This window comes from Tachypleus tridentatus, chromosome 5, assembly GCF_004210375.1.
Source record: "Tachypleus tridentatus isolate NWPU-2018 chromosome 5, ASM421037v1, whole genome shotgun sequence".
In the NCBI taxonomy this organism is placed as follows: Eukaryota; Metazoa; Arthropoda; class Merostomata; order Xiphosura; family Limulidae; genus Tachypleus; species Tachypleus tridentatus.
In genome coordinates, this window is record NC_134829.1 from 21,141,613 (window position 1) to 21,154,842 (window position 13,230).

Genomic DNA, 13,230 nt, shown 5'->3' on the forward strand with positions numbered 1-13,230 from the left:
CATAGTACGACGGACCTGCGGAAACGTTTAGAAAGTCAGATCCATTCATCTTGAAGAGATATATCTTACTCTCTTTTATTCGAATTCTCAAGTAGTATAGTTTTACTCTGTATTTCCTTGTAACAAATATGAAATTAAGTTTGGTTAATTTATATTAATGAGATAATTCTGAACCACAATTGATATTAACTATTATTTAATTAAGGTAAAAAGTATATTGAAATTTATACTTCGTTCGATTTCTACCTTTTAGAAACGAAAGGTCAGTTTTTTCTCTTAGCATCTACAGATGCTATATATTATCTAATATGTTCTAAGTCTACCTAACAGTTCATTTCCACATCCACACAATAAACATAAAAGTAACTCTGGACAGAACAACTTTGAACTCGTTTTAGGAATAAGTTTGTACTTACTTCTTGGAAAATCTTCTTCTGCACCATTAAAATGAAAGCCATCTCTGCCATTAAAATATTTTTTCCATCGTTTAGTCTCTAAACAATTAGTTCGTTAATAGAAAGTAACATAATCGTACTTATTAGGACTGGGTGTTACATGACATATGTTCGTTGTTGTAGTTTAAAAAAAGCTGTTTATTAATCTATACCGTTTAAAACTCTGGGATTGCGTTCTTCATTATGACAACAGCAGAGTGAATTAGTGTGTGTGTTTTCTTATAGCAAAGCCACATCGGGCTATCTGCTGTGCCAACCGAGGGGAATCGAGGCCCCTGTTCTTAGCGTTGTAAATCCGAAGACGTACCGCTGCCCCACTGGGGTACCAACAAATTAGTACCGAGGATGTGTTTCTGACAAAGTAATATTTAAATACCAGAAAATATCAGTTTTTGTGCGAAAAAAGTTTTAGAAGTAAATTTGGTTGCAGTTTTGTGCAAAAATTAACCATATGTTTTCTTTTTTCAGAAGTTTCATGGTAAAACAAAACTGGTTACTTCTTGACATGCTTACCTGTACCAGATTGTTTGTTTGTTTGTTTTGGAATTTCGCACAAAGCTACTCGAGGGCTATCTGTGCTCGCCGTCCCTAATTTAGCAGCTTAATACTAGAGGGAAGGCAGCTAGTCATCACCACCCACCGCCAACTCTTGGGCTACTCTTTTACCGACGAATAGTGGGATTGAGCGTCACATTATAACGCCCCCACGGCTGGGAGAGCGAGCATGTTTGGCGCGACGCGTGCGCGAACCCGCGACCCTAGGATTACGAGTCGCGCGCCTTACGCGCTTGGCCATGCCGGACACCAGTACCAGAAAGAAACCTTAATGATGTTTTATTCGTCTGTGGAAAAATTTATCCTCCCCTGCAAATACAAGTTCACGTTTCCTCGCCGAGAGCCACGAAATACGCTTGCATTACTAAATAATATTTACACTGATATAAACCTCTTATATAAGTATTTAACCAGAAGTGGCGCCCACAGAACTTGTTAGTAAATAGAATATTTTTTAGGTTAATATCAAAGGTTAACAGAAAATGATACTCTATTCTCTCAAGGTATTATCTGCATATATATTAATTTCAAAAGAACATTGTTCGTAAAAAACTAATTGCCCACAACCTTGGGCAAATGGTTGATTTTCAAATTCACAGACAAATCTGTGAAACCATTGGTTCTCTTAAGGCCGGGGCCTGGCATGGCCTAGCGCGTTAAGGCGTGCGCTTCGTAATCTGAGGTCAAACATTCTCGCCCTCCCAGCCGTGGGGGCGTTATAATGTGATAATCAATCCCACTATTCGTTGGTAAAGAGTAGCCCAAAAGTTGGCGGTGGGTGGTGATGACTAGCTGCCTTCCCTCTAGTCTTACACTGCTAAATTAGGGACGGCTAGCACAGATAGCCCTCGAGTAGCTTTGTGCGAAATTCCAAAACAAACAAACTCTTAAGGCCGAGCATCACCTAGGTTTACATATCGACAACACTTGGAAGTTTTAAATAAAATCCCTTTTTTAGTCTCATCTCTATGTTCATGTAGACTATCAAGCCATATAAACTGCATTGACCTGGAAAACTTCAAACTACTCAATATTAGGAAGACTGACAAGACATTATTGCTAAGCGGCTTGACTTTCAATGACATTGCTGGCACTTTATAATTTTATAATTTGTTATTGAAGATTTCATTCTGAATATTATATAAACAACCACTTGATTATTTTTCATTGTTTTCATAATAACCTTAAGAAAGGACATCGTCACTTACTGGAAGGAGTTAACTGAAGATTATTCTGGGAATAGAAGGTTAACCTAAGGGATCATTTAAAATATCTTAACTTAGTTTTTCTTGAGAAATAATGCGAAAGAAGTGATTTTATTGAATTTTACAAGATTATTCTGATTATAAATAGGACAAAAGCTTCGGATTTATTTAGTTATATTCTGAAAACAATAGGACAGGAGGACACAAGTTTAAGATTTTGAAAATCTTCAATTAAAACTAACTTACGAGAAGAGGCTTATGAAATGAGTTATCGTTGGTAGTAGTTGAGACCAGCACTTTACAGGAATTTAAGAAACGAATCAATGATTTTTTAGTAAATAGAAGGTGTTGAAGTACAGCTTGAAGCTCAATAATTCCTTGATGTCCATTGTTTGTTTTGTAACTTCGCGCAAAGCTACACGAGGGCTATCTGCGCTAGTCGTCCCTAATTTAGCAATGTAAAAGTAGAGAGAAGGCAGCAAGTCATCACCACCAACCGCCAACTCTTATGCTACTCTTTTACCACCAAATAGTGGGATTGACCGTCACATTATAACGCCATCACGGCTGAAAGGGCGAGCATGTTTTGTGCAATGGGGATCCGAACCCGCGACCCTTAGATTACAAGTTGAACGCCTTAACCCACCTGGCCATGAAGGACCTTGATGTTCGTATTGTTATGTTAATTTCAGACGGTTTGTGTAAGCTTAGGCCTGGAATGGCCTAGCGCGTTAAGGCGTTCGCTTCGTAATCTGAGGGTTTCGGGTTCGCCCCCGAGTCGCGCCAAACATGCTCGCCCTCCCAGCCGTGGGGGCGTTATAATGTTATGGTCAATCCCACTATTCGGTAGTAAAAGAGTAGCCCAAGAGTTGGCGGTTGGTGGTGATGACTAGCTGCCTTCCTTCTAGTCTTACACTGTTAAATTAGGGACGGCTAGCACAGATAGCCCTCGAGTAGCTTTGTGCGAAATTCCAAAAACCAAACCAAACCTTGTGTAAGCTTAAAGCTACAGAATAACAATGGACTATGTATGCTCTGTACAATTCCGGATTTCATCATTGAAAGTCCGTATACTTATCCCTGAGCCACCGGGGGACATCTGGAGAAGAAGGAAGGAGGGAGAGGACAGTAGCCACATTTTCCAAAAAATTCATTAAAGTATGACTCAAGATAAGACTAAACTTAGTTTAAATATTTATCTGATATGTCATAATAACAGAAACTTTACATTTCTTAAATTTTACTTTTTCCATATTTGATCTAAAAATTAAATAGAATTATCTTTTTTTTTTTGGAAAGATCAAATTGCCTGAAAACGACACAACACAGAGTAGTCTACTGTCATACATGGATTTGTGTAGAAAGGTGTTCTGTAAGTAGAATTGGATCATCTTTGCTCTATAAATTACAACGTAAGACACTTCGTGAAAGACTGCCTTTTTCACACAAAGCTAATGTATGACAATCTATATATTAACCTACTAATTTTGAAGTGGTATAGGGATCTGCGTTTTTAGAATAAAGCCACATTGGGCCACTTGCTCTGTCCACCGCGAGGAAAAGAACCTTTGACCACAGAGTAGGGTGAAGATAGCTGCTAAAAACCACCCATCACTACACAAAGCTACACAATGAGCTATCTATGCTTCCCATGTTGAAGGTCAATGTTTTCATATTCGTGGATTTATTTTATATCTCAATTTCGGGATTTCTTTCATTCTCATAAGCCTTCAAAAATCGTTTCTTACATTATACCACACAGACCACTTGAAATAATTAATTATTTTCCTTTCAAACTAGCAATTTTACTCCACTATTTCCATCTTTAAAAATCTCTTCTACATTATCAGTAAAATAAATGTCTTCTTAGCTATTGCTTTAGATGCTGCGAAGCACAAAGCTACACAATGTGCAGTCTGTTCCGTTGAGGAGCTGGATATACGACAAAACAAAATTCGTTTCAAAACAAAACCTTTCTGAATAATTGAGGTAAAGTACATAAACTAATATTCTTCCTTACATATCAACTTAATGGAAAACAAGCTGTCTTATTTTGCAGAGTAAAAAAATGTTTATTGCATTCAGTATCGCTGAAAGTTTCATGTTTAAAAGATATTTTGCCTGTAATTACGAAAGTAAAAACTGTTTGCCTGTTTGTTTGTCCGCGTACTATTTTATTGTTTTTAGACCAATCTCAACTAAATTTTGTAGGACGATATATTGAACTATAAGGTATGTCACAGGATGTTTATTGCTCGACTGCACACACTCTGAACCACATCCAAAGCAAAAACATTTTTGTTTTGGTAATGACTTCACAGTCTTGGACCAATTTTTTTATTTCTCAAGTTTTTTGTTCTGAGATTTTCTTGGAAATTTTTTGAAAGTTTTTCTTGCAAATATTTGAGTTCTTTCAATACAGATGTGAAACAAACAGTCACATTTTGCCTATAAAAAATGGCAACCATAGCATGAGGTCAAACACTTAAAATAGCAGAGTTACATCTGAAAACCCTTACATTTCACGTGGTCAACTCTATGTTGAAAGCTCAAGAGCAAGATAACCAAGAAATGTCTTTATTTTGATCCAGGAAGGAGGAAGAATTTTTTAAAGTGATTCCTCAAGAAGCCCTCAAAGTAGTAACAAACACGGTGGCTGTAGAGAAAATTTAGTAAAGTAATAAGGTGAAGTAATTGTAACACCGTTTCTGTAATGTGGAATAGAGCAGCTGTGAATAACGTAGTTGTAACGTAAATTACTTATTAATTGAAGTCCTACATTCAATCCTTGTGTCTCCGGATGAAGAAATGATGCTTCAGATTGTTGTATTTTAATAAACAATCTTAGTTACTTAAAAAACCTTAATGGATGTGCGAATTTATTTGTTTGAAACACGCGAAATATGAGAAACATTATAAATGATTATAGCGTTTAAGACCTTCTCTTAAAGGACTTTCCGAAACCTGATGCACATGCTCAAAGTTTTCCTGTTGTCTATGACCTGCGATTGGTTTACCGAACATAAACAATCTCATAAACCTCAAACTAGAGTTTGACATGAAGTAAATGAAGATAGAAGTGATTTATCACGGCTTTGTTTGCATGCAATTAGTCCAGAAACAAGTACACGTCACAATATTGCTTCATTTATCACAACGCGACACACCTAATAATAATAAAGGGGACACACCTAATCTGGCATCCTCGTTTCATATAAAACGTGTCTAAGTACTCATTTTTATGTTGATTTCAACATAACTTGTCCAAGGGGAACTTCTAATTCAGGTTTAATCAATTAGTTATCTGTACAAAAATGAGTTTAAAATATTTTAATTTAACTTCTGTCTGACATTAAATTAAATCAAACGCAGTATGAAAATATCAAAAGAACCATTTACCCTCCACGAGCATAGCAGCACGTCTGCGGAGTTACAACGCTAGAAACGGGGTTTCAAAACTGGTGAGGGGCAAAGAACAAATAACCCACTGTGCAACTTTGTGCTTAATTTAAAGAAACAACTATTTTATTTATGTGAACAACACACAGAAACTGTACAAGTAAATACGTATTATCATTATATATATACTTGTTAACCTGCCGATGACCTAGAAAGGTCAAAGCGTTGTTCTCTGCTTATTAATAAAAGTGTTAGTACCCATACCAGTCGTTCTGAGATACATTTTTATTTCAAGTGCGTTTCTCGTCATCAGAATTATATTTATACTTGTTATTTTGTGTTATAGAAAATCATTCCTTTTTTACTAGAGCCTGTAAAAACGCACCAGTATTAAACACAGCCAATTTATATATCTTCGGACAACTGGAATATAGTCTTATTTAGGGACTCATGTTGCCATACTAAATGCATCTACAAAATCAACTATTCTATACTGTACCCATACGTACTGTTAAAACTACGTCCACGACTAGTTGATTTACAATGAACAAAACACACTAACAAAGAATAATTACACAGTCCTTCAATCTCAGGACGACTGAACACGCTCCACATTTCCAAACAAATCATCGACAGAAGGAGATGAACTTCATGAAATATGATGAAGTTTTACAGCTAACACACTCGTGAAGCCGTGACAGGTTAGTTTAGTAATACACAGCTTCGAGCATAAAAACAAACAAACAAAGAGAAATATAATTCACTTTCATTGTAGGTTGGAGGTGGCGCGATCGAACCAGAGAAACTAAAAGTGGGGCAAACTGAAGATGCTCCGAAACTGGAGCGTTCTGAGAGTATATAAAGTCCGGCAGTTTCATGATTAGCTAAAACCTGACATCTCCAAAGAACCATAGAAAACCCACGCAGATAGTTCCAGCAGTTTTAAGAAAACGTTAGTTAAGGTGAGACAAATCACATTTATTAAAAGTTCTGATACCATGTACACATACTTCCGAAAAATGAAAGTTACTTTACAAGTTGTATGGTTATAATTTACCCCATAGTTACAAGTATTGTTGTATATATATTAATATTTCATTGAAGCTACTTTATGAATATTGCAACTAAATCGCTACAATGTGTAATTTCTTATTTTAATATTTGATAATATTGCAAGTATCAGAGCTCTCTAGCAGCTTTGATAATGGAATATAAATTTAAATACTATACTTAATGCTATACTGTATTCAGTTTTAAATATATATACACAATATCATCAAGATATGAGTTGTTTTTAGTGTTGTTTTGAATTGGCAAAAATCTACACAATAGACTACGTAATTCCAGGGTAACGGAATCTGGTTTTTACCGTTGTAAGTCAGAAGACATACCGCTGTGCCACTGGGGACGTCAGAATGGGAGAACGGAAGTAAAATTTCAGATTAAAAATACTTAATGAATTTTATTTTCTGATTATTGATGTTTTGTTTGTTTTTCAAATTTCGCACAAAGCCGTCCCTAATTTAACAGTGTAAAGCGAGAGGGAAGGTAGATAATCATTACCATTCACAGCCAACTCTTGGGCTATTCTTTTATCAATAAATAGTGGAATTAATTAGCTGTACATTATAACACCCCACGATTGAGAGAGCGATCATGTTTGAAGTGACGGGGATTCGAACCCACTATCCTCAGATTACGATTACCTGGCTATACAGAGCCTAACTAATGACACATGTATGCGAATTTTTCGTAAGGAACAAAGTCACGTAGTAGCATACCTGCCAAATAATTTCAACTTGTTCTAGGGACACTTTGATTGATAAATATATTTCAAAATGTGTGGTCGTTTGTATTTTTTGCTTTTGTTGTATAATAAATCTTTTAGGTATTTTTTTCGTTAAATTGTAGATTAAATCTGATACTTTATTAATTTTGTTATTATTGTTCTGCCTCCCCCCTTTCCCAGCGGAAAGCATAAATGCTTATAACATAAAAAACCGGGTTTCGACAACAATGAGGGGTATAACGGAGTGTGTGTTTGTGTTTTCTTATAGAAAAGCTATCTGCTAAGTCCAACGAGGGGAATCGGACCTCTGATTTTAGCGTTTTAAATCCAAAGACTTACCGCTGTACCAGCGGGAGACAGGCACAACAGAGACGTTTCCAGTGGCACAGCGGTATGTCTGCAGACTTACAATCCTAGAATCTGGGCTTCGATACCTGTGGTGGACAGAGCATAAGTAAATTCTTGTGTTGCTTTGTGCTTAAGTCAAAACGAAGAAACAAACGCAGCAGAGACAACCCCTTGTATAAGTTTACGCTTAGTAACACAAAACAATTAGCTTAAACTCACGTAATCATGAACCCCAATTTGCAGCCGAGTTCAGCTTGTACACATTAGCAGAGTAGGTAAATGACATGCTTACGAAATCGAATTATAATTTCGACTTATTTACCCCAGTTATAATACGTAAAGAATAATCTAAGAATAATATGATCCTTACTGTTGTTTGAATTATTTTACATTGAAAATATATTTTTAAATAAATATAACTTTCAGTATATTTCGATACAATTACAATTGTTTCTTATTAGTGAAACTTTTTAATGTTATATTTTTCCCCCACAGCTAAAATCCAAAAAAAAAAAAAAAATGTTATTGTGTTCTGGAACATCTCTAATCCTACTAGGTAAGGATCAGTTTGATTATTTTAAACAATATCTACCGCATGTGTCATCATTAACTTATAAGTAAAAATTATTTCGCATAAATTTATAACATTTTGCAAATATTCTATACGTTTCGGCCTGAAATTGTAACTCCAGCAAAGTGCATGCTATTTTAAGAATTTAGGTCTAGATTCAATAAGAAAAATATACTAACAAGGCTAATGTATTTCCTTAAGATGCCATAAACGTTCTTTGATATGATATTGTGATATATATTTTTTGATTTATTAAACATAACTTAGTAACGTGTAAGCGAAATTGATTGTAATTCAAGTTTGCCTGAGATACATTATTGTTTTATTTCAGGAATCTTGTCTTTGGGTCTTTGTTGTGAAAGAGTAAGTAAAAATTGGCCTTAAATATTATTTAAATTGAGTACATTTGTTATAGTAAAGCCACTTTGAAAATATCAACTGTATTTATTAAGGAGTACCCCGCTAGTACAGCGGCATGTCTCCGGATTTACAACGCTAAAATCAGGGGTTCGATTCCTCTCGGTGGGCTGAGCAGATGGCCCTTTGTGGCTTTGCTATACGAAAAACGCACAAACACACATTTATTAAGGAAAATTGAATTCTTGATTTTACAACCATAAATCTCAAAACTTATCGCTGAACTACCGGGAAACTGTTGGAAGTGATACGAAATATATCAGTATCTTTCGAACAAATGTTTTGAGTACATCATACTATAATGGAACTTTTACCTATATGATACTGGAAAGAACTTTTTCATTACGAGTGTGCAACCCCCAACTTCGCGAAATTTTTATCCTGTGTGTATGTAGATTTGCAATAGGGGTCACGATTTTCCTGCTTGGCTTCCATTTCCCGTCACGGAGACCTTTAATTTTCCCCATTCTCACAGTGCACATATTAATACGTCATACGCGGATGTAACGCACCAGCGTCACGAGAAATCGGCTAGTGTTCATAAAAAAACAACAAGGTTCTGTTAGTGTGTTATTGAAGCATTTCACTTTGAACCGCTAATTTACCTCTACACTTATTAATATTATTATGAACCTAGTGTACATTTAAAAGAAGAAAATAAGTCTATAATGACGTCATTTCTTGAACATAGAAAATTGTTTACCATTACACCCCCTAAATAGGTAAGTGTTACGTTTGAAGGCTTATAAAACGGGTTTCGATACCTATAGTGTCATAGTTTAAGTAGTTCATTGTGTTAGTTTGTGTTTAACAACAATCAGATGACCAATATCACATATGCCACCTAGTGTAATTGTTGAATACTTTTGAGGAAAATAAGTGAAGCGTGTTCTTTAGTTACTTTTTAAATATAATGTTTAGGTTATTACGATGTACTTAACCATCCAGTAAAAAAACGCTTGTTTTCTTCACAACAGAACAATGAAAGTTTTCAACTTTTTATTGATATCAGATTTAACCTTAACAATCACAAGTCTTTGAATTCACAGTAAGTCTGTTACGTGATACTGATATTTGTGTACAAGTTAGTTATGGTTGAAAACAAAATCGTTACTTCTACGTCAAAACGTTGAGTCTTGTATTTTCAATTTTGGGAATATATGTTTGAAACTTAATACCAAATGAAACGTGAAAAATGCATGAACATTTTTTTGAGGGGGGAGTCTTAACAATACAATTGGAATTGGGTTCGTAGTTTGTATGGTGTAAAATGCATTTATTTTGTTAAAATTATAATCTTGTCTCACATAAAATTTCTGTTATTTGGATCTCATCGGTTAACAATAAAGTGTAAACATTTGTTTACTTTAAGGACAAGCGAGCAGCGTACGGTAGTAGCGGTTTTCAACAAAGCACAAGCTCTGGTGCAGGCTATGGGTCAGTCTTTAGCGTTATAGGATCACAAGGTGAAGGAAGAGATAATGGAGTTATTCCATCAACATTTCAGAATGCTGGGTCCACTAAAAATCACTTTGACTTAAGCAATAGTCACGAAAATGGGCCTTATGTGAGAAATAATGGTGCTGGAAGAAGCGGAGGTTATGGAACTGATATAAGTACTGGAGGGAATGGAGGGTTTGATACTGGTAATAATGGTGGAAGAAACGGAGGTTATGAGACCCAAATCCGCACTGGAGCAAACGAAGGTTATGAAACTCAAATCAGTGATGGTTTTAACGGAGGTAACAGAAATGGTAACAATGCTGGTGTGAAAGTTGGATATGGAACTGGAAACGATGCTACAGAAAATGATGGTTTTGGGTATGGAAACGGAGCAAGGGTGAATAATATTTACGGAAATGGCAACAACGCCGGTGTGAAAGGTGGATACAGAAATGGAAACGGTGCTATAGGAAATGGTGGATTTGGAAGTGGAAATGGAGCTAGGATAAATAATGGTTATGGAAATGGTAATGATGCTGTAGTGCGAGGGGGTTACGGAAACAACTATAGGGTTGGAAGGAACAGTTACGGTGCTGGTGACTTCGGAGGAAATGGAGGGTCAATTTTTAAGGATGGACAGTCAAAATTCGGCGGATACGAGGAAAAACAAATCGGCGATGAAGAAGATTTAGGGCTAGCAGCATTTGGAGAACCAGGGGTTGATTTTCCCGTGTTTGCCGAAGTTCCAGAAACTGAATTCCAGTGTTCAGCTCAAGAACATCCTGGTTACTATGCTGATCCAGAAACAAAGTGTCAGGTAACACTAATCATGTACAATTCTTGTAACTATTGTGAAAGAAAATGTAACGATAATTAGAAATGGAACTTATATATTGAATTAAATGTTTTAAACAGTGATATTAGTCCACATAAAAGTTTTATTTACAATTTCAGTTGTATGTTGTAAATACACTGATACGTGAATATATTTTCACTAATTATCTTTTGCGAAATGCGATTTATTTCGTACTGCAAGGAATTCTGCAGAAATGTTACAGGACAAACAAAGTAAAATTTACATAAACAAAACGTATTTAAAAGCGTTGATGGAAGATCGTTTGGTGGTGTGTCTTGAATGACTTGAAGGTTAAGGGTTTATTGTACTTTCTTTAGGTTTTCCATATTTGTCAAGATGATGGACGATCTGACAGTTTTCTTTGTCCCAATGCAACTTTATTCAATCAGCAGTACTTCGTTTGTGATTGGTGGTACAATGTTGACTGCTCTAATGCAGAAAGCTTCTATAATCTGAACGCTGAACTTTTCAAGAGCGAGATTTGAACAACATATTGAATGGTTACCAGAAGAATGGAGCACATGGTGGAAGCTACGGTAGTGGATTTCGTAATAACGGAGCAAACAGAACGGGCTACGGAGCCGGAAACGGAGGCTATCAAAAGGGTGGGAGACATGGAGAAAGTAACGCCAATGGAGTAGGAGTCATAAACGGCGCTTTCAATTCTGGAGCATATAACGGTGGTCAGCAGAAAGGGATTTACAGAAAGTGAAATTCAGGTTTTTGGTAACGAAAATCTATGAACTGGTGCTATAATGACTTTACCGTTTTGCCTTTACCCAAACTGCATTACTTCTTACCAAGAACTATTATTTACTGTCTTATTCTCTCTCTATTAATAGACGTGACTTAATGTGAGGTACATATTCACAGAAGGATTTGTGCTGGTTTTTTTTTTTATTTACTAGAACTTTTTCTAACCAATCAGAAAAAAAAACTTCAGTATTAAACGTTTATAATACCTAGCAAAATATTCAGTCACGTATTATACACCGTATTGTAGTAATTTCTTTTTCTTGTCACAGAAAGTAATTTAATTCTAAGAAGTCTACGTTTCCTGGAGATTCAGTGCGCTTTGTAGTTTTATCCATAGTTTTGTTGTTATTTTTACTGCTGTCGCTTGTTTATTTGTTGCATATTTTAAGTCATGTTTCCAAAGTCCTTGCTTGTTTTGTGTTGCTAACTATCCAGTAAGTGAAACTTAGTTTTCTTTATGTAGTGCCTTTGTTCTATTTCAGTTATAATGTACAAACGTTACCTTGTATATAAAGATAAACACTGTATATTATCCGAAACGTGTACCTCCGCAGATGGCGAACAGGGTGTATTCTTTCGAGAGTTCATAGATTATATCGATTTAGAATAAGTTATGTTTTCAAAGTCGTTGCTTGTTTTGTGTTGCTAACTATCCAGTAAGCGAAACTTAATTTTCTTTATGTAGTGCCTTTGTTCTATTAGTTGGACTGTGTAGCTTTAGTATACACGTTAAACACGTCCAATGTAAAACCCCTCTAGTTACACTATCTTCTACTGCTTACACAAGTAAAATTCTTATAGAAGCCATAAGTATCAGTTTTTTTAAATATTTGGTGACATAAACTATATCTTCTCAAAAATTACTTTAAAATCCATATTATTTTCAGGAAATCTTAACTGATTACGTTTGGCTTGAGAGGTTCGTTTTATAATAAATTCAAAGATCAGTCCTTGTGTCAGTGTTATTCTGCTGTCTCATATAAAGTAAAAAGTGGCCCTAATGTTTCAACATACGGTCCCATTCAATGTTGCAAAATCTCCTTCATAGAGAAAAACTGAAAGAACATTACATAAATACATATAGTTACTGCCTTCGTATTCCAAAACAAACAAACAAAAAACGTGAGATAATGTTTTTGTTACGTTACTTCGCTCTATTTCCCTGCGATACAACGGTGTATTTTGTGTTTAATACGACGGAATATTTTGTGTTTAATACAACGGTATATTTTGTGTTTAATACAACGGTATATTTTGTGTTTGATGCAACGGTATATTTTGTGTTTGTTTCAAACATGTGATTAGCACGATATTCTTTATTTATCAGAAATTTAAAGTTTTATTTGTGACGATTGTTTGGAGAAACGTCAGGTTATTATTAACGAATATATTCACACACGGTGTTGGTTTGTACTGCTTGTGTTATGGTAAAATAA

General features: G+C 35.4%; 1 protein-coding gene across 1 annotated transcript; it reads left to right on the plus strand.

The window, feature by feature from the left end:
* The first annotated feature begins 6,509 nt into the window (after positions 1–6,509).
* On the plus strand, positions 6,510–12,308 carry LOC143250674 (uncharacterized). Its single transcript, XM_076501565.1, has 5 exons — positions 6,510–6,576; positions 8,247–8,307; positions 8,654–8,685; positions 10,112–10,999; positions 11,356–12,308. Exons 2-5 carry the CDS (start codon positions 8,271–8,273, stop codon positions 11,521–11,523), a joined length of 1,125 nt encoding a protein of 374 aa, XP_076357680.1. The 5' UTR covers positions 6,510–6,576; positions 8,247–8,270; the 3' UTR covers positions 11,524–12,308.
* The last annotated feature ends 922 nt before the right edge of the window (positions 12,309–13,230 follow it).